Source organism: Rhamphochromis sp. 'chilingali' (assembly GCF_963969265.1).
Source record: "Rhamphochromis sp. 'chilingali' genome assembly, chromosome: 7".
NCBI classification, from domain to species: Eukaryota; Metazoa; Chordata; class Actinopteri; order Cichliformes; family Cichlidae; genus Rhamphochromis; species Rhamphochromis sp. 'chilingali'.
The window spans coordinates 7,732,133-7,759,468 of record NC_137934.1 but is presented as its reverse complement, the minus strand read 5'-3'; the positions used below and the strand labels follow the sequence as shown (position 1 = coordinate 7,759,468).

Genomic DNA, 27,336 nt, shown 5'->3' with positions numbered 1-27,336 from the left:
CTGTGCATATGTAATGCTTTAACCACAGAGGCCAGTTTCTGTTGTCACGTTTCTGTATGCTAGTGATGGTGTACCTAGAAAAGTATGGAGACTGAGGGACTGAGAAAGGGAGAGGGGTTGGGTGGGTTTGGGGGATAAAACCTGTGATGCGCTCACTGGAAAACAGGCTGCATAATGGAGTGGTGGCAGGAGGCGGTTTGCCCCCCCCCCCCCCCCAAACACCTCTCCTCTGCCTCAAGAGAAATAAGGGAGCAATTTCTATTCCATATTTGATGGCGAGCCTCCTGAAAAACTCTATTCACAAATCCAAACAGAAACAAAGCCGCGGGGAGGTCAGTTGTGACTTCCTGTAAGGGCAGCATAATGGGCTGCTTGAGGAGAGAGAGAGAGGGAGATGAAAAAGAAAGACAGAACGCGTGTGTTTATGTGATACCCATTTTTGAATCAATTTAGCCGTTCCCACAGAATTGCCTGGCCGTGGCTCTAGACCTGGACCGACGCTGTTACGCAAATGTGGCTGGGGCTGTCATGCTCCTCTACTGCTCCATGATATCCAAAGAGAACAAGACAGAGGCATGTCTGTCGACCGGCTGCCTGTCATTGTGATTTATGAGCGATGCACATTGCAACTTCAGAGGTGCTGCATGTGTTTGTGTGCCCGCAGAAACACTTCATTGACGAGGTGGCTGCAGCACCCTTTGACTTGTGTGAGCATGTGTGAATACAGACAAGACATGAAACTGTCTTTAACTGGATCTCCATACTGCATAATGCTAGCAGGAATCAGAGGAGAATAGCCAGCACTGCATGTGTATGCTGTGGGATTATTGTAGTATTATACCTCCGGGTTAGCCCGCTTAATTACTTTATTTCTAGAACAACAAAGCTGTCTGTTTTATGGTGCTTATTACTATCTATAGAGAATCTACATGCACACATTCACCATCTTTTCCCCATGAGGCTAAATTACTATGTTATGTCCCCGGGTGTGCACCTACCTCTTTAGCCTGCTTGCCAGGGTGTTGCTGCTGCAGAAGTTGCAGATGAAGCTGTTCCTGTTGTTTCTTATAAAACTCCTGCAGGTGTTGCTGTACATAAACACACAAGCAAATACAAGCAAAAGTAGAAATTCAAAATGAGTTTATGTATTTATCAAAGCAAAGTTAAAAAAAAAAACCCTGAAATTTTCTGTTACACAAACTTGGTGAGGCTGATCTATTATATCTTTTCAGTGTCAGACTCAGATCTTTGCAGTCTTTCACAATTTATTTCCTATGGAATGTTAATAGTCCCACAGTGCTGCAGGGATAACAATCCATCATATTAACTATGTATTTAGCTGCCAGAAGGTACTGGCTTCCTTTGGAGTGGTTGAAATAAACAAAATAAACTCTCTTAGGATCAAGCTCTGTACTTTAAACTGATTCTATTAACACACATAGTCAAACCGCTATTTAAACTTTCATATCATTTTTTTTTCCATGTGGCTGTTTGGCCTAAAAAGAGAAGCCAAAGCAGGCCAGGCCACTGGAATGCTTGATCCAGTTCTATGCAAACTGCTACTGAAATATACACGCTTTAACAGACTATATGCAAGAATCAATTGAGAAATATTTTTAAATACGTAAATCAACAACAGAAGGTAGATGTTGATTTAGTGACTGATGTGTATGGCAGATGATCAAGCTTTCTATCAAATCTTATGTGAAACTAAAAATGTTGAGTCACATTTTAAGACAAATCCCTGTACTTGCACAGTAGAGCGTGAAAGCATGTGACCACATCGAGCTGGGGAACTCTTAATGAAGAAGACTCAGAATGACTGACATTCTTAATTAAACTATTGTCTTTTTCTTAATCAAATCTATGAATGACAAATGCATTTCAACTCTGCCGAGTGCGCTTTCTCAAGTTGATTCCAAATATTACATCACCATCACTTATCGTTCAGCTTCTGCTGCACAGCCCAACTATGCCCTACTCTCACAGTCCCTGATGGATGCTTGTCAGGGAATTGAACCAGCGACACACTAGAGACGGTTAATTAGAGGTGACATGCAGGAGTACGTCAATTTCCGATTCCCCTTGGTAAGCGTGTCAAGGACATGGGGCTGTGGTGAGTTGGCGTAACTGGTGGCTGGGCACACTTATGTGGAGGGGTTGTGTGTGCATTTTTGTGTATGCCTGTACAAACACCAGACTACATTTTTATGTGGATTTAAATGTGTAACTGTATGGATGTGGGCAAACCAGCCTAGGTGATGATGGGGTATGTCACAGCATGAGTGTCACAATGTTCATACGGTGCATGTAGGTTGGAGTGTGTGTACCTGCTGCAGCATTACAGCCTGCTGCTGCTGGAGCAGAGCCTGGAGCTGCTGGGGGGAAAGCACCTGCTGCTGGAGGATCTGCTGCATCTGCTGCGGCGTCATCACCTGGGGACTCATCATGGCCACTGACACTGGAACCTATACATGGACGATGATGGGGAAAAACAAAGAAAACGAAGAGCTGAATAAGTTTTCAGGCATAGTGGCATGGATCTGCTGGAAGTGTGGTAATTGGTGGTTGGAGAGGTAGGGAGAGCAGGCCTCTCATGGCCGTGATGCTTTGCAGCCTAGAGGAGATGCTGAAGGACAGATGGGTGCCGTGCCTTTGTGTTGCTCATCTTATTTTCCTTCCTTTACCCCGCTGGGAAAAGTAAAGGATTTAAATAGACATAGACCTTAATTAGCAGGACCCTTGAACTCCCCCACTTTATCAGCACCGCTATTATGAAACAGCGTGAAAAAATGCACAACTCTAAAGCTGATTGAAACTACGCTGATGAAGTGGACGCATGGCAGGAACAATCAGCATTATGTCATGGGAGTTTGGGGTGTACCTGAAGTATTCTTTTTTAATCTGTTGGAACGGTGTGAAAGCAACTCTTAAGTTCTCATAAAGGCTGCTGGTGTAGTAGGCTACGTAATTTTGAAAAATGCATGCCCTTTTTAGGTAATACTCGCTGCAGTAGAAGAACATCTCCAAAACAAAACCAAGATGCGTACGCTGCTTATGCCACTTTCTTCTGAGGAGACAGTGCGAGCCACTTCTGAGGCAGCAGAACAGTAGAGCGATGATACGTTTCTCTTCAGGCTTTGATTGCATGCACACGTTCTAACAGGGGAGAGTAGGCTTGCAGTGATATTGTGGAATTTCTGCTCCTTGTAGCTGCTTAAATATTGAATGACTTTTGTGTGTGTGTGTTTGTTTACTCCTCAGTTATGGAAAAAAGAAGCCAACATGAGTGAATGATTTAGTGTTCAGTTCGGTTCAGTAACACAACAGCTCAATGCTTTTTTACTGAATAAGAAGACTAAAGTGGCACATTTCCAACATTTGCAGATACAAATTAGTTTGTTGTTTCTTGAACAAGAATTGTGGCATCCTAGAGCTGAATGGTAAACAGGCAGGCATTTTAGACCTTAACATAATTAAAATATCAACATGTAGTAACACTTTTACTGAACTGCGACACTGCTTAGCATAGAGGTGCCATGACAGTAGCTAGCCTATATGGAGTGTCAAGGGGCCAATAAGACGTCCCTGTCCTCATCGCCAGCTAATCAAGCTGGCTTGATTACTTTCCATGTGCGTCTCTCCTCCCTCCCTCTTCCTCTCTCTCTCGTTCTCTCTCTGTCAGGCCTTGACACGTCCTTGTTTAGTTCTCCTCTCCTCAACGCCTACCCCCCACCCCAGGTTTTCCCCCCTCTTTGATTAGCCGAGACATTTGCATGGTCACTACACATTTTTCATTTTAGAAGTCATTATGCATTAGTGGCTCCTGATCGCCCGCCTTGACTAATCCTGATGAACTGAAAATCACAGCTGAAGGTCAACTTCCAGCCGGCCCCGCTGCACATTCATATTCATATTCAAACAAATCCTGCCTCCATTGTTCATTAGGGTCTTAGAGAGAAGGGACTCCATCTAAGGTGGAAGAGATGGAGGAGGAGGAGGAGGAGGATGTTGTTGTGGTACATCTCTTTTCTTCTCTGGACTCCTCGATGCAAGAGTACAAGAGAAAATGCACAAGGTGTGGAACAAAAGCCGTCAAAAATTTGCAAATTAAACAGTCCACGTGTAATTATGCAAATGCTGCGCTTACACCTTCAATGCTATTAACCCTTATAGGTATATTTGCAAGGTAAGTAATTACCCCCGCAGTCACTCCTGTTTTTGTGTTGGATACCATTACAATGGAATGCGTGCAGCCGAGAAACAACACGAGAGATGCACTCATTAAGACTATTAATTGGGTGCTGGCTCAGAGATGTTTAAGTTTACAAAAAAAGCACAAAGTATGCAGATGCATATATTTTCTGCATGTTATTTCTAACTGTTTTTAGCTTAGAACTGATAAACTATAACCATTCAAAGTCAGGGATTTTAGCAGCAATGAATACAACTAAACAAAACAGAAAAAATCAATAAAAACAGAAAGCAACCAAGTTATGAGATGAGGAAGCTCTCTTTATGCTTTTATTAACTTTTTAGAGACATAATGGGTGATAATCATCTTCATTTCACAGCTCCAAACAAAACAAAAAAAATAAAATAAAGGAAGGGGAACCAAAAAGAGAGAAAAGGCAGAAGGAAGAAAGAAAGGGGAGAAAAGGCACTGGCCCACGTCTATTGTGAAGTGCAGCACAATGCTAATTCCAGCATTTAACTGCATGCTTTTCTGCTTGACGTATCAGAGGCTCCAAGATGAAAGCAGATAAGTAATTGCTCTCCTGGTTCTTATTCTTCACTGACAACCCATAAATTTAATTTTACACACACGTTCATTTACATTTTCGAGTATATGACATGATAATTGCAGGAATATAACACCTCCATTCTGCAGGATACTGCAGGAGGGCTTGATTGACATGAGCGGTGAATTGAAAGGAACAGGAGGCTGAATTGCTTCTCCTTGAAATGATTTTGCCACGAAGGGATAAAATTAATGAGCATTTAGAAGACGCTGGCAGTGGCGTAAACATCCGTGCACCGTGAATAGACTCTCTTTCCTATTGGTCTGTGCCTCTGTTTCTCTGTAATCCAAAAGGATACATTTCCAGTACTGCAGCACCCAAAAAAAAAAAGGAAAAGAGAAAAATTATTAATGGTATTTATTAAATTGTCTGAAATTAGCTGCAGCTGATGTCGCCACTGGGGACCTTAAAAAACAGAAAAGGTTAGCCTCCTGGTTTTAATAGTGCAAATTTGGATGGAGAGCAGCAAGCTAATGAGTTTTAAAAATGGCATTTGAATGTAACACCAGCTTTATAGACATTTGTAAGAAAAAAAAATGTAGTTAAAAACTGCATATTTTGAAACATTTGAGCTGCTATTTATTTCCGCCCCTCGTTTTAATAAGCATGTGGAGCTACACTGACATGAAGGTGGAGAGGGTAGAGAGTAAAACAAAAGCCATTTAAATTGGCTGATGATGAGAAAACGTTGCTGGGGCCCTCACCAGAACAAGCAGATCATTACAGCACACTTGTCACACCTGCACCCTATATCCAGCCTCTCCAACACCCTGTGAAAGGTCAAGCTCATCCACAGAGAGCTCAGGTATCTCTTCCTGAGATGGCTCGCACGGTTGTCTATCCTGACCAATGGACACTTCCAGACATTACACCCACTGTGCGGCACTTTATCTGTGAGATACGTTTTTTTACGAACAAACTCAAATGAGCTAAAGCAGAGATAAAATGTATCAGAGTTCTAGCTCGAACAATTAGTCTAGCAGAAGGGAATTCCTATTATTTGATTTTATTCCATCATACTTAGCACTAATAAGCAAGCAGGGGGGTAGGGGGTGGGGGGCAGTGAATAAATGGCAGTCAGAAACACTGAGGGGGTTGGAACATGTGGCTGTTATCAACGACATAAGTTGCTGTAGTACTGAACGGGGAACTGTGTGGAGCTTCAGACACGGCGGAGATAAAGGCAATGAGAAATGGAAGGGTCCTAGTCGGTAATTATTGTGGATCCTTGGCAGGAGAGTCACTGCTAATTAAGCCACAAGATTCATTTTACACATGAAAAAGAAAAAAAAAAGATTAAGAAATCTAGAGAGAAAAGAGACAAACCTCTCTACATGTAGCCTCCCTACATTTCCTTATTTCATCTCAATCTCCTAAGCATCCCAGGGGGGGCACGGGCCACAACGCCGAGCAGACCTCCACCGTAGTTTGTGGACTTCTGACCTCTCAACTCCATTTCAGTTGACACTGCTCATTTACTAGCCAATTACTGCCAAATGTGGCTGGGCGATTATTGATAGCTGGGACTCTCCACCAGAGGACCACCAAGGCGACAGGGCGAGCTGGTGTGGCTTGCACCTGACTGAGAAGTTTGCAAGAGGCCTGATTGTGTTTCCTATGCAAAATAACACACGCATACATAAGAGTGATTACGCTCAAATGCATGACGTGTGTTCAGCTTAGGGAGATCAATACTGTAGATTGTCAGGACTGAAGCTAAGTAGATTACTGAATGTTTTCCTAAATCAATTTCCATAGCAGTTTGGCAGCAGTGCATGGGAAGTGCAATTTATCATAACATAAAGACCCATCATGTAAAAGCCTCTAATAAAAAAGCCCAAGGAGATTGGAACGGGCTTAGCACAATTTCCATATTGATTTATCTCTACAGGAAAGAAAGTCACTGATTAAGCGTCTTGAATGTAGTGTAGCTGTGCGACTTTGTGCACATTGTTTGTGTCACTATCAGTACAAATTGTCACACCTTTATCATTAAACTGGCACAATTCACTCTCGACTGATGCCTCCCTGCAGGTGCACACAGTTCAAGAGTAAATGGGAGCGACAGAAAGAGCGAGCGGGAGGGAATTATAAAAGAAAGTGCAGAGAGAGGAGAGAACTGTAATAGAAAGAAAGTGAGAGAGCACAAGTGAGAGCAGGTGGATGTGGGGTGCGTGTGTGTGTGTGTGTGTCGGGGGTGGGGGGGTTACTTTCCTCTGATGTTGCAGGTAATATGGCCTCCACTGGATCAGCCTCTTCATCAGTGACACACAGTAAATTACAAGTGCTTCAAGCAGCTCAGTGAATTATAGTTCATCACTTGGAAAGGCTTTCCCCCTCACCACCAGGGCCCGGGCGTATCAGATCTGCCGGTTAGGATCCAATTAACACCCTGGCCAGAATCATCTGATTGCATGTGTAAGGGCTGGTATAACTCGTTTATTGCACCCATGTATCTTCTGTCACAAGGTAAATTTGTTGCTGCTACATCAAAGGTCTGAGCTACTTTTTTTTTTTTTTTATCCCTCCCTCTTACTTTCTCTTGATCGCCCAAACTCAGCTACCTCGCCTTGGGGTAGCATTTCAACTTCTTTTGCATCACAATGATGAACCTGCTCTGTCCTCGCAATTTAGCAATCTTGTCCTGTAGGTGTTGTAAATGCAGGGGGAGGAAAAAAAAAGAAGTAGGGAAGGAGGGAGATGAGGGTGGGGGGGAATCTTGTTTTCTGGTTACAAAAGCAGTAACCAAGGGTGTTTGACTTAAAATGTGCTGACGTTTTTCCCCCCTCTTTCTCTCTCAGAGTCAACAGAAGTTTTTCTCATGAATAACATAATACCCCCCCAACACTCTTTTTTCCCTTCTTCTCTGTGATAATTTTTCTCTATTTTCAGATCCAACCAGAGGGGATGCAGAGGAAAGATATATTCATAAATGTAAATGTGAAGTAGCATCCTTTAGCCATGCAGACTGGAGTTGGCTAACTTATGCTTAAGCCTGGCGTCACAGCCCTTTTCCCTGCATCTGTGTGTGTGTGCGTGTGTTCCGGATGAAAGCCAATAAGCAGATGAGTGCTGCTATTGAGATGATATTGGTTCAGTAGTGAAATGTGTGGACCTGACCTTTAAAAAGTGTGACACTTCCTAGGATGGCCCAGTGCCCGCAGCCGGTGTGACTGGCCTGGGCAGGAAGCTGCAAATTTAAAGAAAACACGGCTAAACCAACATCTCTGCCGATCCATAAACCAACCATAAAACCTTAAATATTTTCATTCATAGCTGAGCTTTGCACAGATGGAGCTGAGGTTATTAGTCTTGTAGAAAAAGTAGTCACAGCTCGATGGCATGAAAGGTGACACAGCAGCAGTTGCAACACTTGCTCAGGGCGAGCTCTCAGATTTTGCATGATTTAGAACTGGACGTTAAGTAGCAGGAGGTGGGGTCGGGGCGGGTGGATGCCATCCAACACAGTCACTTGCAAGGGTTTGGGGTCATTCTGGCTATTTTACACGTGGCTCCTGAAGCAATCATGATAGGAGTGAGGAGTTTATTTGAGATGTCTGGTGGATGGTGAGCCAAAACCTGCACCCAGCAGGTGTTACACTAACAGAGCTCTGCTCTGTTTCTTATCGATAATGATCAATAGGGCCGCTAACAAACACGTTCTGAACAAAGTCATTTCGGGCAATGTAAAACTTTAAGCAACTGTCGCTGTGCTTGTGTTTGTGCAGGCTGTGCGTAGATGCATGGTGCGAGCGAAACAACTGTCAGATTCATAGGCCTCTGTAATCCTCTCCGCCTCTCCTTGTCCGCGTTTCTTTATTTGTATTCCAAATGTCAGTGTATAAATGCCTTTCAGAGAGGGGGGGGGGGGGGGGGGGGGGGGCTGGTATTGGCATAGAGAAGAGGAGAGCGAGGGGAGACAGGAGCAGAGACGAGAGGGTGTTGTGTGCCTTAGGAGAGCCGTGTAAGCAGAGGCAGGGGATTTACAGGAAGAAATAGGTGTTTATTGAGTGCTCCCGTGGGCTTACTGTGTAATAATAGACCTGTCACATTACGCAAATGTGGAAAAGCAGCTTGTGTGAGTGTGTTTTTGTGTGTGTGTGTTTTTGGGGCTGTTTTATTATTATTATTATTTATTTTTTCACCCGTACATGTGAATTTGTGTGCATGTGAACGCTAGAGCTGCTTGCCTCCGCATCATCAACTTCTGAGAAGCAGCGACAAGCAAGCGGATAGAATTAGTCAGGCGAGAGCCTTTAGCCGCTAATACGAGTAATTAAAACTGCAAGCCGAGGCACTTAGATGCTTGTGTACTAAATAATTTACATGCCGTGATCTATGGATCATTTCTCGCTCTTAAATACCAAAGATGGAGAACAAGAAGCAGAGGATTTATCAGTATCTCTGCCATAAGCAGGATGTCATGGTAATATTAATCCTTTTCCCACTTTCTGCTGTGCTAATCATACAAGGGGATCAATCCGCGTGATTCCTCTAGTGGAAAACATGTAGCTTGATTGCCAGTGACTCTTATCTAGCAGTGAAGCTAATAAAATATTGCGCTGCAGCACCCACTGCGGCCTCATAATCCAGGTAAATAATGCAGCTTTATTGAGTAAACTCCCTCAAGACAAGAACACAAAAAAATGTGGCATGAGACGAGAGACAATAAAAAAAGCAAAACAAAAAAAAAAAAGCATTTTAATCAAGTAAGAGTTTCTACCGCTTTATACTGATATTTGCACAAAGGAGTAATACAGTTAAAATGTCATTTGAAATGAGTGGATTCAAGCAAAAGCACATCCACCGCTGGAAAAAAGAAAAAAAAGAGAAAACAATCTGGGGCCAGAATGCACTGAGCCCTGTTTGTGCATCACTGGGTGAGCTGGCAGCAGCGCCTCTCCTGTGACAGTCTGCTGAATGGAAACTTTTTGGAACAAAGAGGTGAGGATGTTAATAAAAGCTGGATCAACAAATAGATTAGCTGGGAGCCGAGGACAGGCCGATCGGCAGGGCCCTCTGATTCATATTGATTCATATCGTCAACGAGTCAAGAATGGAGTAAGCAAATGTAAATATTCAATATTTACCATCTGCTGGTGTTATTAGAGGCAGGGGCTTGGACGTGGGCTGACGGTTACGATGCACCCACACAACTCTCTCGTTCAATATTGTTCTTCATGCTATGTACTGTACTTGGTGACTGTGCAGGCATTTGCAGATCAGATTCCCATTTGTTTCAATTTACTCAGTTTGGCATACATTTACTCAAACGGAGAAATCCAACAATAAGCTTATTCTTGATGAACCCCCTTTGCCACAGCTAAATATAGAAATATATAGTAGAATAAATAAACATGCCACTGCAAGAGAATATACTGATAATATTAATGCTTTTGATGAGCCCCAGTCAAATTATTTCAAGGAAGGGAAGACTTAGTCCTTGCCAACCTTATCTCTCAGCCAGTACGTAATTAGGCACACAGGGGTGTGACTCCAATTGAAGGTGTTGCCATTGTTAGACTCTGTGAAAATATCAACGGGTGAGGTTAACGCCAATTTCCCTGTTATTAATGAAATGCACAGAGCTCCTAATGAGGTAAACCATTGCTCCTTGATAGTACTTATTAGCCGAGTGGAGGGCATAAACTCCCACACTTCAATTTCAAACGGCTAAAAATAAATTAAATTTTAAAAAAAAAATCCTCTAATAAAAACACAGAGCAGATGTCAAGGGGCCTTACATAATTTCAAGCAGAAACTGTCTAGTTGACTGAATGAAACAAGTTGCTGGTGTGAGAAAAGTGTTAAGAGTAGGAAGACGGAGGACTGAAAGGACTGTTAATGTATATATGTGCGAGTGTGGCGTCAGCGCGAAACTGCGCACGCGTGTGTGTGTTTGTGTGTGTGCGCATCTGTGTACAAGAGTGACCTTTTTCAAAATCACTGGCATCAGATATAGACAGCTCTACAAATCAATAAGGTAAATTAGCGTTGAAAAGTGGAAATGAGAGGAAGTTAAAATTAGCTGTCTGTGTAACCCACTATCCAGGCTGACGTGGCTTTCAAATAATAACTAGCCTCTGAATTTTCTTGTGTCAACAGCATTATGGATCCAGTGTAGAAAAGCCAATTTGTCATTGTACCACATAACCTTGGGATATACTTGTGGTGTATTTGTACAGTTTCATGCATCACATACTCAAAAACAGGCAAAGGGCCTACAGATGAAACAATGCTCCTTGAGATCTGCCTCTGTTGTGTTTCTCTCGCGTCTGTGTGACGCTTCAGCTTCCCGGGGACCCGCTTGTCCAGACTTTAAGATTCCAATGACGGGCCCAAGGATTGCGTTGGCAAATCAAACACACTTTGTGCAACAGAGGAAATCTTCTTTTCGGGGGAGCATGTATTATGGATGGACTTAAGAGATTAGACAGGGAGCTGCTTTACCTGCAGTGGACGCTGCTTGTCCTGACTCTTTGGAGATTTCAGGCCACTGCCTGGCTGCTGCAAGAGTAATTGCCTCGCTGCTTGTAGAGCCTGGGAAGAAAAAAACACAAGACAAAAGACAGTGTTAAAAAAAGAGAAAGAAATAGAGAGAGAGAGAGAAAGAAAGAAAGGTGCAGAGGAAAATAAACTATTAGATTTCCTAAAGCTGACAGTAGAGATAATTCAAATTTTCGCAGATGAAAACAGTCATCTCTGAGCGAAAGGCCTGTCAAATATCACCTCTTTCATTGTGACGTGGTTAACACTATGATATGTTTTAGTAACAATTCACAGAGCTGTGAGCAAGGATAAATACAGTTTGTCTAAAGCAACCCTGAAGAAGAGGGTGGGGAAGAGGGTGAGGCGGTGGGCAGGAGAAAAAAAAAGGCAGAGTAGAATTGACCTGTCTAGTGTGTGCTCAACTGAAATACCCACTTCTCTCTGCAAATTACTACCACATTTGCATATTCATAATATCAATTTGAAGTAGAGGCAGCACCATGTGAAGTGTCCCTGGGAGCTGTAATTAAAGTTGACAAAATCAACATCAGATTACATTTAGAGTGAATTAACTAGCAGCCCAGGTTTTACACTATGCATTAAGGGTGCTTATGCGCAGCAGATGGGTGATAGATAGAAAGATGAATAGATCGGTAGAGGACGAGAGGCCTTTCCCTGCCTGATGAAATTAGTTCGCAGCTGTTTACACATGACATGAAAAATTAGAAAAATCCTATTTGTAAATTGCGAAATTTGTCATCAACACCCTTTGATGTGTTTGCCATACATCGATATGATAGGAATCAGAGAGACTGCTGGGATATGGCGTAATTTATTTCTCTAGGGTTTGATGGGATTACAGACACCCACCCCCCGCCTGCTTGTGTGCGCTGAATGCGTGCGACGAGCAAGCACCAGCTTCACAGGTAACAGCGGCAGCTGGGCTAGCAGCTTCACTCAAATTCTTCAAGAGCAGATGGATGAAAGAGCCTGGCAGAAAAGAACATTGTGCACAGCTGCTGCTACTACTGCTGCTGCTCCACACAAGCGTGTACCTTGTATTGTTCAGGAGGCCCATGAGCATCAAGTGGGAGTGGAGAGAGGGAGGGGGGGGGGGGCACATGCACACAAAACAACAACTTCACAGGTGTTTGGCTTTTTTGATGAAAAAAGAAGGGGACGAGGAGGAGGAGAAGCAAGAAATGGGGTGGGGGGGGGAGTAAAACTCAGATGGAGAGTGACACTTCCTCAGGAATCAGGGATGCTCATTTTATTTTCCAGTGCTTGCCAGTATCCATGACAACAGCTGCCTTGACAGGGCGTGCATATGGTGCAGCTCTGCCAGCTGGTGGGAACAATGTTTGAACTAGTACATTGAGATCCTGAGCAAACAGGAGGAGGAGGCAGGAGAGAGAGAGGAAAAAAAAAGTTGCCCCATCTTAACCCCTTTGGGAATGCAGACAACCCCCTCGATCAATTATGAAAAGACAGAACTGGAGGGGGGGGTGATTGTAAAGGTGGAGGTGGTGCTGGTGGTGGTGTGGGGGTTCTGTCTGGCTGCTCAGGAGGAGCCAGGCTTTCTGGACTGAAGTAAACAAACACATTACACTGGCACTGGGTCCTAACTGCATTGATCTGTCTCCTTGGTAAGATGAGCCTAGTTGCCATTGCTTTGTGTGTGTGTATGTGTGTGTGCATGTGTGCATGTGACATCTGTAAACTGAGCCTTGGCCTTTCTTAGGAACACACACTAAAATACACATTAACACCTGCAGCATGCAGGCACAGACAGCCACATAAAGTTTTGTTGACAAACTGGATGTGAAATCAAACACTGCTTGACTCTCTTTTTCCTGAAAGACAACACAAATTCTCTGAATGCAGCCAATCACATCGCTAATTAAAAACACAGGGCCTAATTAATCTCGCCATGATTGGTGAATCAAAGTAATTATCAGGCTTATTGAGTCCTGCACACAGTAGTTAGAGGGAAGGCTGCTTGATGAGTGCAGCTCAAGGTATCTGTCAGGGGGAAATGTTTATCTGTGTGCGAATCAATAATGACTCGCTGTGTTATACCCAAAGTCAAGAGAGCCACTCAATATATTTCACACGGTCACGAGTACAAAGACAGAGATGTTTTTAACTGCGCTTCCAATATCCACGCCGAGTAAATACCGAGGGAGGTGCAGGCGTGAGAGGTGACGCATGGGGGTGAAGCGGAGAGATCAACTACACCAGGCTTATTAGAAAAGAAGTCTGCTCAGACTGCATAAAGAGTCCCTCTCCAAACATAACACAGACCTTATCAACACCGGCCAAACTTTTCCAGAGTGGTTTGTCATGTCTCAAACTGTCTGTCACCTCTTCCGTGGAAGTGGGGTTAGCTATTTTTCAGAGAGCCTGTGATGGTGTGGAAGGCAAGGGAGGAATAAAAGTCCCGTCCCCTCACTTTCGTCGGCTCTGAGTATTCTGCCATTACAGTAAAAAGCACCAATTTGTGCCACCCACTTCCCACTCCACAGAGATGGTAAAGCTGAAGCCCATCTCAAAGCACGAAAAAGCACCAAATGCCAAGGAAAGTCATCAAAAGTTTGCTGAAGAGCTGCTGGAGCGGACAAAAACACAGACGAGTACAGACGCACCGTCTATTTAACCTGGGTTGCTATGCACAAAAAAATGACATCCCCAGTCTATTAATGCACACATTGTATAAACAGCACAATGTGACACATTCTTCAGAATGAGAGCGCTAGCCAGACAGAGAGGGAGAGAGAGCCAGGGCCTGCTATATAAATAACAAGGCACTCAGAGGCATATTTGATGTTGATATCCATCACTGAGGTTGGAAAAAAAATAAGGAGGAGGGAAAATAACACAGAGCAACCGAGACCGCGACACGGGGATCCTTATGAAAATAAGATTCAGCCCAAATGGATCTGGTGTAATTGGTTTCAGATAGTGAGGTCAGGAGAAAGGCGATACAGGCAACTATTATGCGAAATGAACAGAGAAACAAGAATGTTTACACAGGCATTCCTCTTCTACATTAATAGGCATGCAGAGATCACCGGCGAGGAAGAAAAGGAGAGAGTGAGAAGGGGCTGACAGAAGGAAGGCGAGAGAGAGAAAACTGAAAATAAAAAACCTCATCCATTCACCCCTCACCTACAACTACCCCCCCAGTCTCCTAGCTCTATACAGAACTACAGTTCTATACAGAACTGGGTAATAAGCTACAGCCATCATAGCACACCTTTGTAAGGAGCATGCAAAGATCTTAAACAAGCATGAAATACATTAGGAGGCCCTGTAATACTGGGCCAAACCATTACGAATCTCCAGATTGCTTATTGCATGTGGTGGTGGGAGAAGGGTGGGGAGTGGGAACAAAAAAAAAAGTCATCCACTAAGAATGCCACTTTTTCAAATCCACCTGGAGACTGCACAATACGCAGCCATGACATTGGAATTGGATATATTTGAAGGGCTGTGACATTGTGTTTGGACAGTGTAGATCACTTCCTGGCTCCAGTCACATAGGGAGTTGTTGTTATTAGGGGGATATAGCCAATATTGGAATGATGACACAGGGATGAAATAAGCTAGCCTCAACAGGTACTTATTTACAGCGCCCAAGCCTTGACAGGATGTTTGCATGTTCCAGACAGTAGCTGTAAATAGTTGTTGATCAGTACGGAACAGGATTGCATCATAATAACACAGCCTTTCTGTGGTGTGCGGAACAGATGTTATGTGCGTATGCATGTGTGTGTATGTGTGTGTGTGTTGTAGGGAGTAAAAGGGCTGCTGTTCAACACTCGACTGTCGGCCAGAACAACTCCAGTCACGCTGACAGCTTTGACAACTCTCACACATACACTCTTGATGCATACGCACACACAGTACTGCACCAGCAAGCTTATCTATCTGCTTTCAGGGAACACATACACAAGAGCGAGGTGGGGGTGGGGTGGGGGTGTTTGTGGGGAGGGTGTGTGTGTGCAGAAAAAGAAAAAGTATGACTCTTTATCAAGCTAGAGGGAGTCACATGCCATGGAAAACAAGGCACAAACAGTTTAAGCTGAACAAACAAACATGGCTGATTGGACTGAGGCAGCTGGCCCGCTGGCAGGGAAGATATGCGCTGACACTCCATACCAAAATATTTACACCCTATCTCCTTATATAAGTGGATTCAGGGCAGATGGATGGATGGATATGGATTTGGAGGGGCTGGCTGGAGAGGATAGACAAATGAGAGGAGAAGGGAAACAGGATAAGATGTCCCATACAATGTTTGAATGCAAAAGTGGGGCCCGGAGTTTGTGAAAACAAGCAAAGTGCGACCAGAGAACAGCACAGGGTTTCCATGCAAGAACAGGCATAGCTTTGAGATTACAGAAACCCTTTTGAAGTTGAAGCTGAATTAAACTGAGCACGAGTTTATTCAGGCGGGCCACAAAATCAAGCTCAGCTGCAGTCCTGGAAGCTCATCGTAATGCAGGAGCTGCTGAAGATCCCATCAGCTAATTCAAGTGCTATCCCCACATCAATTAATGGATCAGCTGATACTGTTTCCAGCATACAGTTGTTCCACATCTGCAAGCCACTTTGCAATCCACTTCCCTTTCATTTCAGCATGTCCGTTGTCACTGATGCCAGCTCTGCTCTGCTACTTACCACCTGTCTTTTCTTGCATGTTCATTTAGTGGCAAAGAGGGCCCAGAACAGACACAAAGAGGTTCTTTTGACCACAGAAGCTATGGCCGATAAATCAAAGCAAAGGCAACAAGGCAACAAAATTCCACAAGCAAGGGTGAGAACACTGTGAAACTTTCTCTACCACATTAATGCATTTGGTATCAATTTTAAGCCTGGTGTGTGTAAGATCACAGTACACAGATGCTGCTGATACCACTCGCCTTAAGTAACTCAGTCACAGGAGTTGAAAGGCTCTCTTCATAAAAGGTCAGGATTGATGACAGTGCCTCGGTGTATCAACCATAGCTCCAGATTCTGTTCTCTTATCACCTCCACAAAAAGCCCAAACAGAGCAAAACACACAGCTGGTTTTAGTCAACTCCGCCTGGTTGAGTGGTTGGATAGAAACTAAAAAATGATGACTTCTTTTGACTGCAGATAGCAGCATGCAGAGTTAATGGAGGTGTTTGGATCTGCAAGCTGCATTTTTAAAAAGTTATAGAAACCTATGGGTGAAATCTTAGAAAGAAAGAGTAGAGAAAAGGGGAAGAATGGAGAAAGTATGAATTTGGAAAGTATGTAGGAGTAATGAGCATTTTAATGTATGAGCCAATAAATCAACAGTCTGAAGTGAAAAAGGGACCGGGAGAGAGAAAGGGAGGGAGAGGTCCATGGAGAATCTGCTTGGGCCTCAGGACAGAGGTAAAGCTATCCAGCAGAACAATGGGCTTCTGTGTCCCACTCTGCTACCTCTATCTCAATATTTTCAGCAACTTCAGCTTCCTCTGTCTATATACAGCGATATTTAGCCGAAAATAGAAATTAGATCGGTTTGTTGTGTTACTTATGTCTAAAACTTATATTGACTGCTTGTACTGTTCATTTCCTTATCGCCTATTTGCTGCACTTTGAATTCAAGTCAAACTCCTTTCTCTCTCGCCTCCCTCCGCCTGCTCATATCACATTGTTCATTTCTTCTTCTCATCTTTTCTTTCTCCGCCCTCTCTCACCTCTTGTTTATTGATTCTCTAGATTAGGAATTCTTAGGATAGAGGATTGTAACACACAAGCATCAAATTATTTTTGGGTGTGCTTATTTGCCTTTCCCTTGCATCTATTTGGCCTGTGTCTGTAGACAATTATGCCTACCCAGCCCCAGACTCAGGTGCTAATAATGAAGGACAAATAGAATCGTATGTGTAAACTTCTCCCACTGATGAAAATTTATATTAACTTTCTACCACAGTAAACAGAGCTGTATAGCTACACTGTCCCGGGAGGATTGACGAGATGAATTTGCTCGCTCCTACCCCAGGAAGAAGGCTCGCACTGGAGCGACGAGCGCGAACGGTAGGAGGGGCGCGGGGGTGTCTAAAGCTCCATTGTGTAACCTCACGCTTATTTTTCCACCAACAAAGACAAAACGCGGGTCTGTTTTGCCCATCACAGATAAAGTGTGCGTGTTTATGGCTGAAAGTTGAAGAGTGCATATGCACCGATGTGTCTGCTGAGACACTCTGAGGCCCGTGCCAGCAATAACAAGAGAGCACAGCCTGCTGTCGCTCACTGCAACCACTAACAGTCGCTAACATCCTACCTCCTGCTGGTGTCACTGTAGATATTCTGTGCAAGTACAATGGTGTATCTGTTCTAGCAAAGGACGGCAGTAGTTTTTCTACTTTCAGGCTATAGATCTTTTTTTTTTTTTACCTGAACCACAAAAGTAATCACAATAAGCATAGCTGCTCCTCGACTTTATAATTTCTTACTTTTTCCAAATCATATAGAGATAATAACTGCTTCTATCCATTGTCTCAGTGCACCTCTTCCATGCTTCATCACCATTGAAACACAATTTACCCACACAATGTACCTGCTTTCCTTGTGCTGTTTCTCAGCCGGTGGCTTGTCTTTAGTGTGACCTGTGCTGTACAACTCCATTTAGATAAGATGACAGCAGGACCATTCAGCAAAGGTCTTTATCTACTGCTGTTCCAAGGGAAGTCCTTTAGAGCCTGACAACAGCAAACCTCCACAATACACTATCACAAAGAGCAAGAAAAATAGAGACGGACACAGAGAGGAGAAACTGGGAACGTATTTGTGTGAGTTGAGCTAGACAGAGGTGTGTGTGTTTGAAAATGACACAATTTGTGTGAGGTCAAATCTTCTCTTTGCAAAAGCAAGCCTGGAATTAGCTATAGCTTTTATTCTCTGTTTCTCCCACCGCATTAACATTGCAAAACACCATGTTCATATGCTGCCATAGAAAGGTCAGGAACAAATTAGAGCTCACAGCCAATCAATAAAAAGTTGTTCCGAGTGACCCTTTTTATTTTGTGAAGAAACATTTCAATTGGTCTCTTCCAGGATGGCAATGTCTCTATACAAGGGATCACTTAGAGGTTTGGGAAGAATGAAAATAATATGAATCATATGCTATTGGCTTTGTGGTCATTACATCTCAGCACCACCACCATCAAAAACATCAAATGAGGTGAATATCATTTGGAAGAATGGAGTTCCAGAGGCTTGGTGAATCTATGCCAAGTTGCTTTGAAGCTGTTCTGGCTTTAAGATGCTTTTTCCTTTAATTTGTCACCCGTCTCTACATGGAATAGCTCTTTTTGCGCCTGATTTCATTCTCAGGTGATTATGGCTCGTCTACTGTTCACAGTTCCCGGCAAGTAGAGTTCACACAGCTGGATGAATAACTGATATGTAATGTGGCATTCAGGCCAGCCATAGTTCATTTGGAAAAGGTGCTGAGCTGGGTGAAAAAAACTGGAACTATGGGAAAAAGACCCCAATTGCTTAGACCCAGTTTCTTAAAAGTAGTATGCTGATTATCCAGAACATGTTGTATATACATTATATTAAAAATAGAAGTATTCACCTTTTGCTTACTGTAGCTATTAAGGAAGCAAAAGCACACTCTTTTATATAAATAAATAAACAACCAGAGGTGATTAGTAAATAATCAGCACCCTGCAAAATGCAGACACCAGAAAGGATCAGCGTGTTGACACAAATGTGTGAGTCTGTGCACTGTACATAAGATGCGTGTGCACAAACAAAGTCCAGGAGCATAAGAGTAAATAAAAGGTTAGGTAAACCCCAGCACACCTCAGCTGGAGCATCCCTGGTAGGTAAACTGCATTTAAGTGCATTCCTCTCCCATTATACCACTGATAAAAATACCAAGTCAAAGCTCACACAAAACAATCATTAGGGAAAACAGGAAAGCTACTGAGTAGCAGTGCCCTACACCCTTCATGCCAAGGAAAACTCATTTAAATTGGGGTGATATCATTTAGAATCCTCAGTATTTGTTTGTGAGTGTGCATAAGCAACTCAAGCCTTAAGTGCATCTGTATAAGACCCCCGTCTTGGGGGCTCTGTTGTTGCAGGTCAATAGTATAAGTGTCTGTCTGTCTCATCCTGGAGAGCTCAGGTTAAGTGTCGAGTCTAAGTGTTGCTCTCTCCTGGCGTCATCGAAAGAGAGCACCCTGACCTTAGTGAATGAACTCATCTCACCCACACATACGGCAAATTTTCCAGCCAATTCAAGCAATTATTTTGCGTATAGATAGCAATCACAAAACAGCATATAAATTACTTTGCGTGTGTGGCCTTAGATAATCCGTTGCAATGATTTTTACGTACGTCTTTTTTGCCCAACCGAATTCAATCCAATTTTCCTTCCACTAAAGCAAAGGAGCACAGACTTTTAATAGCCATTTGTACACGTTTATGTGACTACTTGGTCTTGCCATTAGCCCCCTGTCTCCTCATCCAGGCTTGCTCTCCATTGAGGGCAATGTATCTTTCAGTGAATGCCTCACTTCCCCGAAAGATCAGCTCAATAAATAGCCGCTGCATCTGCCTATGGAAGGGCAATGGATCACCTTCACTCCCCCTGTTCTTTCTCTCAATCTCTTTTCTTATGTAACACCTATCTTGTCCTGCGCTCCTTCTCCTCCTCTCTTTCTTTCCTCCGATCTGCATTGTACCTCGGCGGTTGCCTTGTGAATATTCCAATTACAGCAATGTGTGTTTGACCTTTAAGTGAGCAGCAGAAGATATAGTTATCTGCCTTCCACTCAGACACCCAGCGTCTATCAATCAGTAATCCACCCTCCAGCCCCCACCACCCTCACTAGAACAGGCTACTAGACTCAGCTGGGTCTGGAGAAATGTGTGTGTGTGCACCCATGTGTGTGTGTGTGAAAACTGAGAAAGAGATGGAGAGAGGGAGCTATCATGGGCACAAACTGTGACAGGGGTGAGGTAGACAAAGAGGCTTGGAAAGCTTTACTGATAAAAAAAAAAATGTTAAAAAAAATGCACAAGGTTTGTGCTTGAGTACATAAATGTATACCACACAAACAGACTCACACAAGAAAGAAAGAAAGAGATGTTAAACACTTTTTTTCTTTAATCTGCCAACAGCCTGACTGGGCCTTACTTCCATAAACAAAGACTTTTCCAGCATCCTATATCACGCTTCTAAGAACAAGCAAGCGTGAGCAGAATCATACTTCTTTAGTTTCATTCTTGTGCCCACCCTTTTTCCAAAAGGCTAATCTACATCTTTCATTGAATCAAGAATGGAAATTCACAAGAAATGCTTCTTTTTCAATTTCATGCTGAAGTAGCTCAAGTTAGTGGATGTAATTTCTCCTAACAAGAAAATTTATCACTCTGTCGCACTCTTAGTCTGGTGACTATGTGAGAACAGGGCCTCCGTTTTGCTTTTCTTTTTTTCCCCCTCTCTGGGCTTTGATAAATGTGCCAAAAGCATGATCATTCCCTTCATAGCACTCCATACAAGGACAGAACAATTACAGTGGGTATTAAATAAATAAAACCTATGGCTAAAATTTGTATGAAAGATAAATGACATAATTTAAGACTTTGATAAAAACCTTACAAAATTAAGTAAGGGCTAAGCCAATGGGCGAATGGGGGTTGTTCTATACAAATGATAGAGACCTCAACTTCTGAGTCTAAATTATGCGATACTCTGTGAAAAAAAAAAAAGAAAGTTCCAGTTATTTTCTGAGGAATTTTCTCCTCACACATTTAAAACCTGTGCCAACAAAGAAGTATTTCCTTGCTGTGACAGAAATTCTGGCGAGGACTAACGATGCAAGAAAAACTCCTACAAATCCATTTGAAGTTTTTGTGCAAATTAGGATTATCGGGTTCACGCTGAATTGGATGATGAAGTCCAAACAGGTGAAAAGGAATGCACAAAGAATAGTATCGCAGAAACAATACCACGCATGGCCAAGCCACCAGGCTAATGTATATTTATCATGTAAACTTCTGATAAATGCATATGCAGAAACAATCAAATCTCTGGCTTTCCATTGGAAGTTTTCGCACTACAGACTCAAGCGTGAAACCAATATCAGCTTAGTGTCTACTCAAGCTTGAAGTGCTGCGCCTAGCCCACAAAGCATGTTCTGCATATGCTCATGGGCGTCATTTTTATTAGGGTGGAACAAGCAGCTTTCCACTGCTATCACTGATCAATTCGTGTGAGTTAAGTCCCCAGTGTGGGTAAATAAGCAGTGGTTAGTTCTTGATGAGGAATGGCAGGCTGTCTGAGCATGAACACAGGCTGGAGAAAGGTGGGCCTGTCTATCTCTACTGAAATGGATTCCCAGCGTGACTTCTATTATTAACCTCTGTACATCTTATTCTCTGTTTTTACCCCAAAATTATGCATTTTAAGTAGCGTCTTCTGACTGACTTTATAATTGTTACATTTGTCTTAATGTAGAAATACAGCAAGCCTGGCATTATTATTAATAAGTTGTAAATGATACAGATAGCACTCCACCTTGACTGCAAAAGTGAGGACCTGACCTTGGCTGATACACTTTCAAAAGCCACCAGCTTCAGCTCTAAAGCCTGCAGTGAAGAGAGCCAAAGCCAGCGCTAAGTGACATGTCAGTTTGCCTGTTTGGAGCTTTCAAATTCCCCACGGCCTGAGCTTATTTACTACATTTGTATGAAAAGCTGTGAAGAGGAGAGGGCTGAGAGCCCAGCTGGCTCTCTTACATATGTATACAGTGTTTGGAGGCAATGTGTAAAGACCATCTCCCCCTCCCCTTGTAGAGTGTAGTGTTACAACTACAAACAACTTGGGAGAAGGATAGAGCCATTTATATATTCAAAAATGGGTCAGGGATGGAGGTAATCGGAGCAGCAGGGAGTGTTAACAAGTGCAACAACAAAAAGAAAAAGGAGAAAAAACTGATGATACCTGGAATCTGCACAGATTGGGGCGCTTTAGAGAACGAGAGCACCGGTGACATTAAAGATGTTGCTTCTTCTTCCTAGTCATCTTCTTAACCAGATTTGAAGTCATTTTAATATTAGTTAGAGGAAGGGAGGGGGTGATACACAACAAACCATCGGGCATGCGTTTCAGAGTCTGATTTGTTACTATTCATGACTAAAGCAGAGAGGAACTGTAATACTAGACATGCTTGTTAAATTCACAACACTCCAAAGCTGCCTTCTAGCAAATCCTGTCTTTTGGTTGTCAGCTTAAGACACCCCAGCATATGCATATGTAGGATTTTTAAGCTCTGTTAAATGGATAGCGGTGTCGTGGCCTATCAAATGACTATAAGCCACTTGCCTTTTTTTGGGGGGGGGGGGACCATTTCCAGAAAATGCAGTCAGCAATGCGATACGTCGTATGCATCGGAAAGCACCCCCCTGACACACATGCACACACACACATGCACGTGTTTTCTTCATCCTCCTCTTAACTCCACATTAGAAGAAAACAGAGGCATTTAAATGTATGTATTCAGGCTGTGTGTGACACTAACACTCCACCCCACCATATTAATGACTGGTACACAGTTTAAGCCGACGACAGGGGAGTGGCAATAAACAATGACAGAATGCTCGTTTTCGATTGTGAGGCCGCGAAAGATGATACACTATTCAACACCGAGCCAGTTTGCAAATAAATTATTGTGAAGGGTATTGAGCTGAAAGAATTGCTCAGTCCCCTCAGAGTATGCCACAGTGTGTGTGTGTGTGTGTGTGTACGTGTGGCTGTTTATGTGTTTGTGTCTGCGTGAGTGGACTTATAGATCCAGTGCCATTTATTTCCCTGAGTTGGACCAGGGCAGTTAGGGAGGCGTAAAAGGAAATGAGTTGTGAAGTGGCCATTGATCCTGGCCTGCACGAGGTTAGCTAGAGACTGGAGGACTATTGGCCACAGTGTGTGCTGCTGAATGACTGCCTCTTATTTACACGGAGGAGGTTAACGCTGGCTTAGTCATTTATCACTGAGCTACTGCACTATATAAGAAAAAAAGAAAAGAGAAAAAAGTGTGTCAGGTCAAACATAAGGCCTAACCTAAGCTGAATGAACTAGATTCCATTTAATGTATTCCTATATAATTGCATGGTAATGTCTTTTCTTTCTTTTTATATTTCAGTTAGTCAAAAGAATATCATTATTTACGACTGTAGTAATTTGGATTAAGAGAACTGGGTTTATTCAGGGCAATCTGCATACATGCAAACCATAAAGTGCACAGAATGCAGCATGGAAGAAGGAATTATTGTGGAAGTCGGTTGTAAAGTGGGTTGCATCAACTTAACTTAATTGTGGGATCTGTCAGTTGGATGACTTGAAAGGTATCATCTGAGCCATCATTTGATTCGAACCAGCGCTGAAATCAGTTGATCTGACATGAATGCTGCAGAGCTCAAACTAACTCTTTTCTTGATTCTTTTTTTTTTAGCAGAAAATAAACAGTTACACTAAAGTCAACTTTTAGTGGTGAACCATATAAACGCAAGCCTGCACGTGCACACACAGAGCAGGATCTGTTTTCTTCTTCTTGTGCCACCTTTAACCCGTATACTCATCTGACCTTACTGCAACTGCTTGAGGATAAGATGCCCGTAAGTGTTTATTTCCAGCAGATTTCCACTATCTCTCTTCATCCTCGCCTCTCAATTCCTCCATCGCTTGCTTTCCCTGCTCTCTTACTGTCCCTTTCTCCTCGTCTCTCTTTCAAGCTTTGCAGCTTGACATTTCGCCATGCTCTCAAGGGACACCCGCACGAAATGGAGTTACTGGGAGAGCGCCACTGTAAATTCCAGAAGGCCACATGTAATGTGTCTTAAACATAGATGGACAGGCCAGGTTTCTGCGAGCTGAAGAATAAGAAGGAGGGGGGGAAAAGGCAGAGAACGGGAGACAGAGGGAGAGTTGGAGGAAGAGGTGGTGTCTAGATAGATAATAGAATAATACTGTGTTTTGTCTGGGGAAGCGTGAGCAAACAGCAGCTATGCTGTCATTCACATCCTATATCTTTAGTGTCATCGCAAAGGGGGAAACTACAGGCCTATATGTCACAGGCCTGTATGTACTATTCTGTGGGGACTGTCTGCTGATAGCCAGGCTTGAAATAAAAAGAAGGATGACTTTCATTGTAAATAAGTCAGACACAAGGATTGCCAGAGAAGAACTGCCTTTTCGCTGAAAGGGGAAATAATTTTACAAAGACATATAGTACATGCTGCTTTCCTAATGCTTCTCCTGCCTTTACAGAAAAACCTTATCTTCACACAGACGATGATGGTTAACAAAAGGCTCCTTTATGAAATCGTTCATATTTCAGTGGAGGTCTTTCTCCTGTCCTGAGAGGTGATTGATGCATCAGGCCAGGGCCAGTGTCTTATTTACACAGTTGAGTGGGGCAATCTCAGGCCTGAAAGATAAACCTAATGAGCTTCTTTGTGTAAGGGTGCAAATGAGAGACACCATCCTCCCCTCCCTCCTTCCCTATTCCATCCAAAGGGACAGTCTGGGTGATTAGGCCTTTAAATTATGCTCAAGGGCAAAGCCCAGATTTGCATCTTAGGTATGTGCGTGTTTGTCTGTGTGTGTGTGTGTGTGTGTGTGTGTGTGTGTGTGTGTGTGTGTGTGTGTGTGTGTGTGTGTGTGTGTGTGTGTGTGTGTGTGTGTCTCTTGCTTCTCAAATACAGTACAAGGAGACAGACAGAGAGGCAGGTGAAGGGCATAGAGAGAAAGATGCTCGAGGCTTGTTTATGGGAAGGGATGGTAGGGGAAGACTGTGTGTCAGTACCCAGTTTATACTAAACAACAAACTTGAGTTGTTATAAGAGGAAGATGAGCTCATATGTCTGTCAAATAAGAGCGTGCACACCTACACACACACACACACACACACACACACACACACACACACACACACACACACACACACACACACATTGTCATTTGTCTGTGGGGTAACTTTCTCCCTAATGACTTTCATTTTGGGGAGAATTTAATTTGCCCCTAAACCCTAAATACTACCCATCACTTGCTGTCAGATTTCTCATCCCTTCCATTTCCTCCAGCTAAACAGCTAGGAAGGCAGGTTAATTGCTGTCACTCTCAAGTTGGACCACTGCCTAGCTCTTGTGTAGCGACAGGGGTAGCCTAGAAGTAAGATGGCACCTTGGCGCACTTATTGTAATTTATGTCAAAATGCTGCACTCATTTAAATGGGGTTGGATAGTTTGCATTTTGCTGCATCATGTGCCTCAGGAAAACGGTAAAACGCATACCTAACCAGTTTACCAACATGTAGAACTCTGCCTCTGTCAGCCGTAAGTGGCACCTTTTGCACAAAATAAATATTTGGCCAGCAAGCATGCAAGCAGAAAGCACATTGCATGCAAAAAAGAAAATATAATTAATTTAAAAAAAATCACAGGAGCAGGTTTATGAAAATACAAAAATATGAAGCCAGCATTTTCTAATTATACTGGATTTTAATGAGTGAAGTCTTTAGACTAGTAGCAGATCGCAGTGGTTGTTCATACAGCTGTCTTTGGTTACAGTGGCTGACCCAACCATAATACATTAGCCTTCCGTGCCTCCATCTTGCTCTGAATATCAATATATTTCCTACTGTAGGAACTCAGCCCATTTAAAGGAGGGCAGCAGTTCTGAGCATTGGCTCATCAATCCCACTGATAACCCTGGCAGGATTAAGTCTACAGAACACTGTAATCAACTAACAGGCTCATTATAGGGCATTATGTTACAGACCCAAAGATCGATGCATGACTTCCATGTATATACTTGGCAGCATATACTATTAAAACATAAAGCTAACTCCGGTCAATGACAAATAGATTGCTACTATGAGCTCAGCACATTTTTTTTTTTGCTCTACAAGAGAGCTTTTATAGTGATCATTTTGCATAGCAATTAGAGCTGTGTAACATTCATCATTTGCTCTGATACATATCTGCAGCTGGCAAATTGCAATCAGATACAGTGGGTATCTAATCTGTGATCTCAAATCAAATTAGGTCTATTTAGACAACCTTGGGAACGGGGTGATGAAACCCTGACAGAAATTAAGGACTGGAAATTTAATTGTGACAATGGTTATTATTCAGATAGCTGGATAACGAAATGTGTGGCTTTTACACTGAACACAATGACCTGCATAAAAACGAAAGACATTCAAATTTGTAAAAGATATTCACTTTATCTTAAATGAAATAATAGTGGATTATTATTAAAGGAAAATCTCAACTTTTGAAATCTGGATGTGGAAAAACTGTGTGCATTACTTCATCTTGATCTTACAGACTTTGGCCGAATCTAAGGTGTCGAGACCTGAAGATGCTGCTTTTCTAATTATAGCTGCAGGTGGTATTTTGGAGCTGCTAGGTAATGGCAGAACCCATAGGGACAGTGGAGAATTCATCAGTGCTTATTATTAATCATCCCCCCAGCAGCGTGATGAGAGGCTGCAGCTTCTATACCCACTGGACCACTCAATGTCATTCCAAATGTGGGTGGAAAATTACATTCAACTGCATTCCTTCAAAATGGACTCGGAGCAAACGTGGATAGAAATTTTTTTAAGCTGCATTGAAGTGTAAAAAAAGTGCAAGCATATATGGATGCATGTGTATATGGCCACACAGGGTCCATGCTGCATATACGCCTGTCAATATCACATCCGTCACACAAAAGCAGCAGTGCTCAGTGCTAACAGATGTATATATAAAATATATATTTTTTTAAATCTAACCTCATCCTTTTGTTGAACTGTGCTTGCAGTGTGAGCACACCACAGGAAGTGTGTGAAGTTAACAGCACAGGGCCCCTGTTTTAAAAAGCCTCCAGAGACCTGTTAGCCGGACTGCTCATTTCAATGTGTCTCTCTCTGGGTTGGGAGAAGGCTCGGGCTGGCCTCTTTACGAGGCGCATACTGTCATACCCCCCCACCCAACCCCAACCGCACACCATCACAGCTCTCAG

The 27,336-nt window shown here is 43.0% G+C and overlaps 1 protein-coding gene across 8 annotated transcripts in view; it reads right to left on the bottom strand.

Annotated features, from left to right (window-relative positions):
- Positions 1-27,336, bottom strand: part of foxp2 (forkhead box P2) — a 103,367-nt gene that overhangs the window by 30,141 nt on the left and 45,890 nt on the right. For all 8 annotated transcript variants that reach the window (XM_080886729.1, XM_080886727.1, XM_080886726.1 and 5 more), the window contains 3 exons: positions 11,253-11,342; positions 2,331-2,468; positions 999-1,088 (listed from right to left, as the gene is read on the bottom strand). In XM_080886729.1, coding sequence (XP_080742855.1) covers positions 999-1,088; positions 2,331-2,468; positions 11,253-11,342 — 318 coding nt within the window. The remainder of the gene's footprint in view (positions 1-998; positions 1,089-2,330; positions 2,469-11,252; positions 11,343-27,336) is intronic.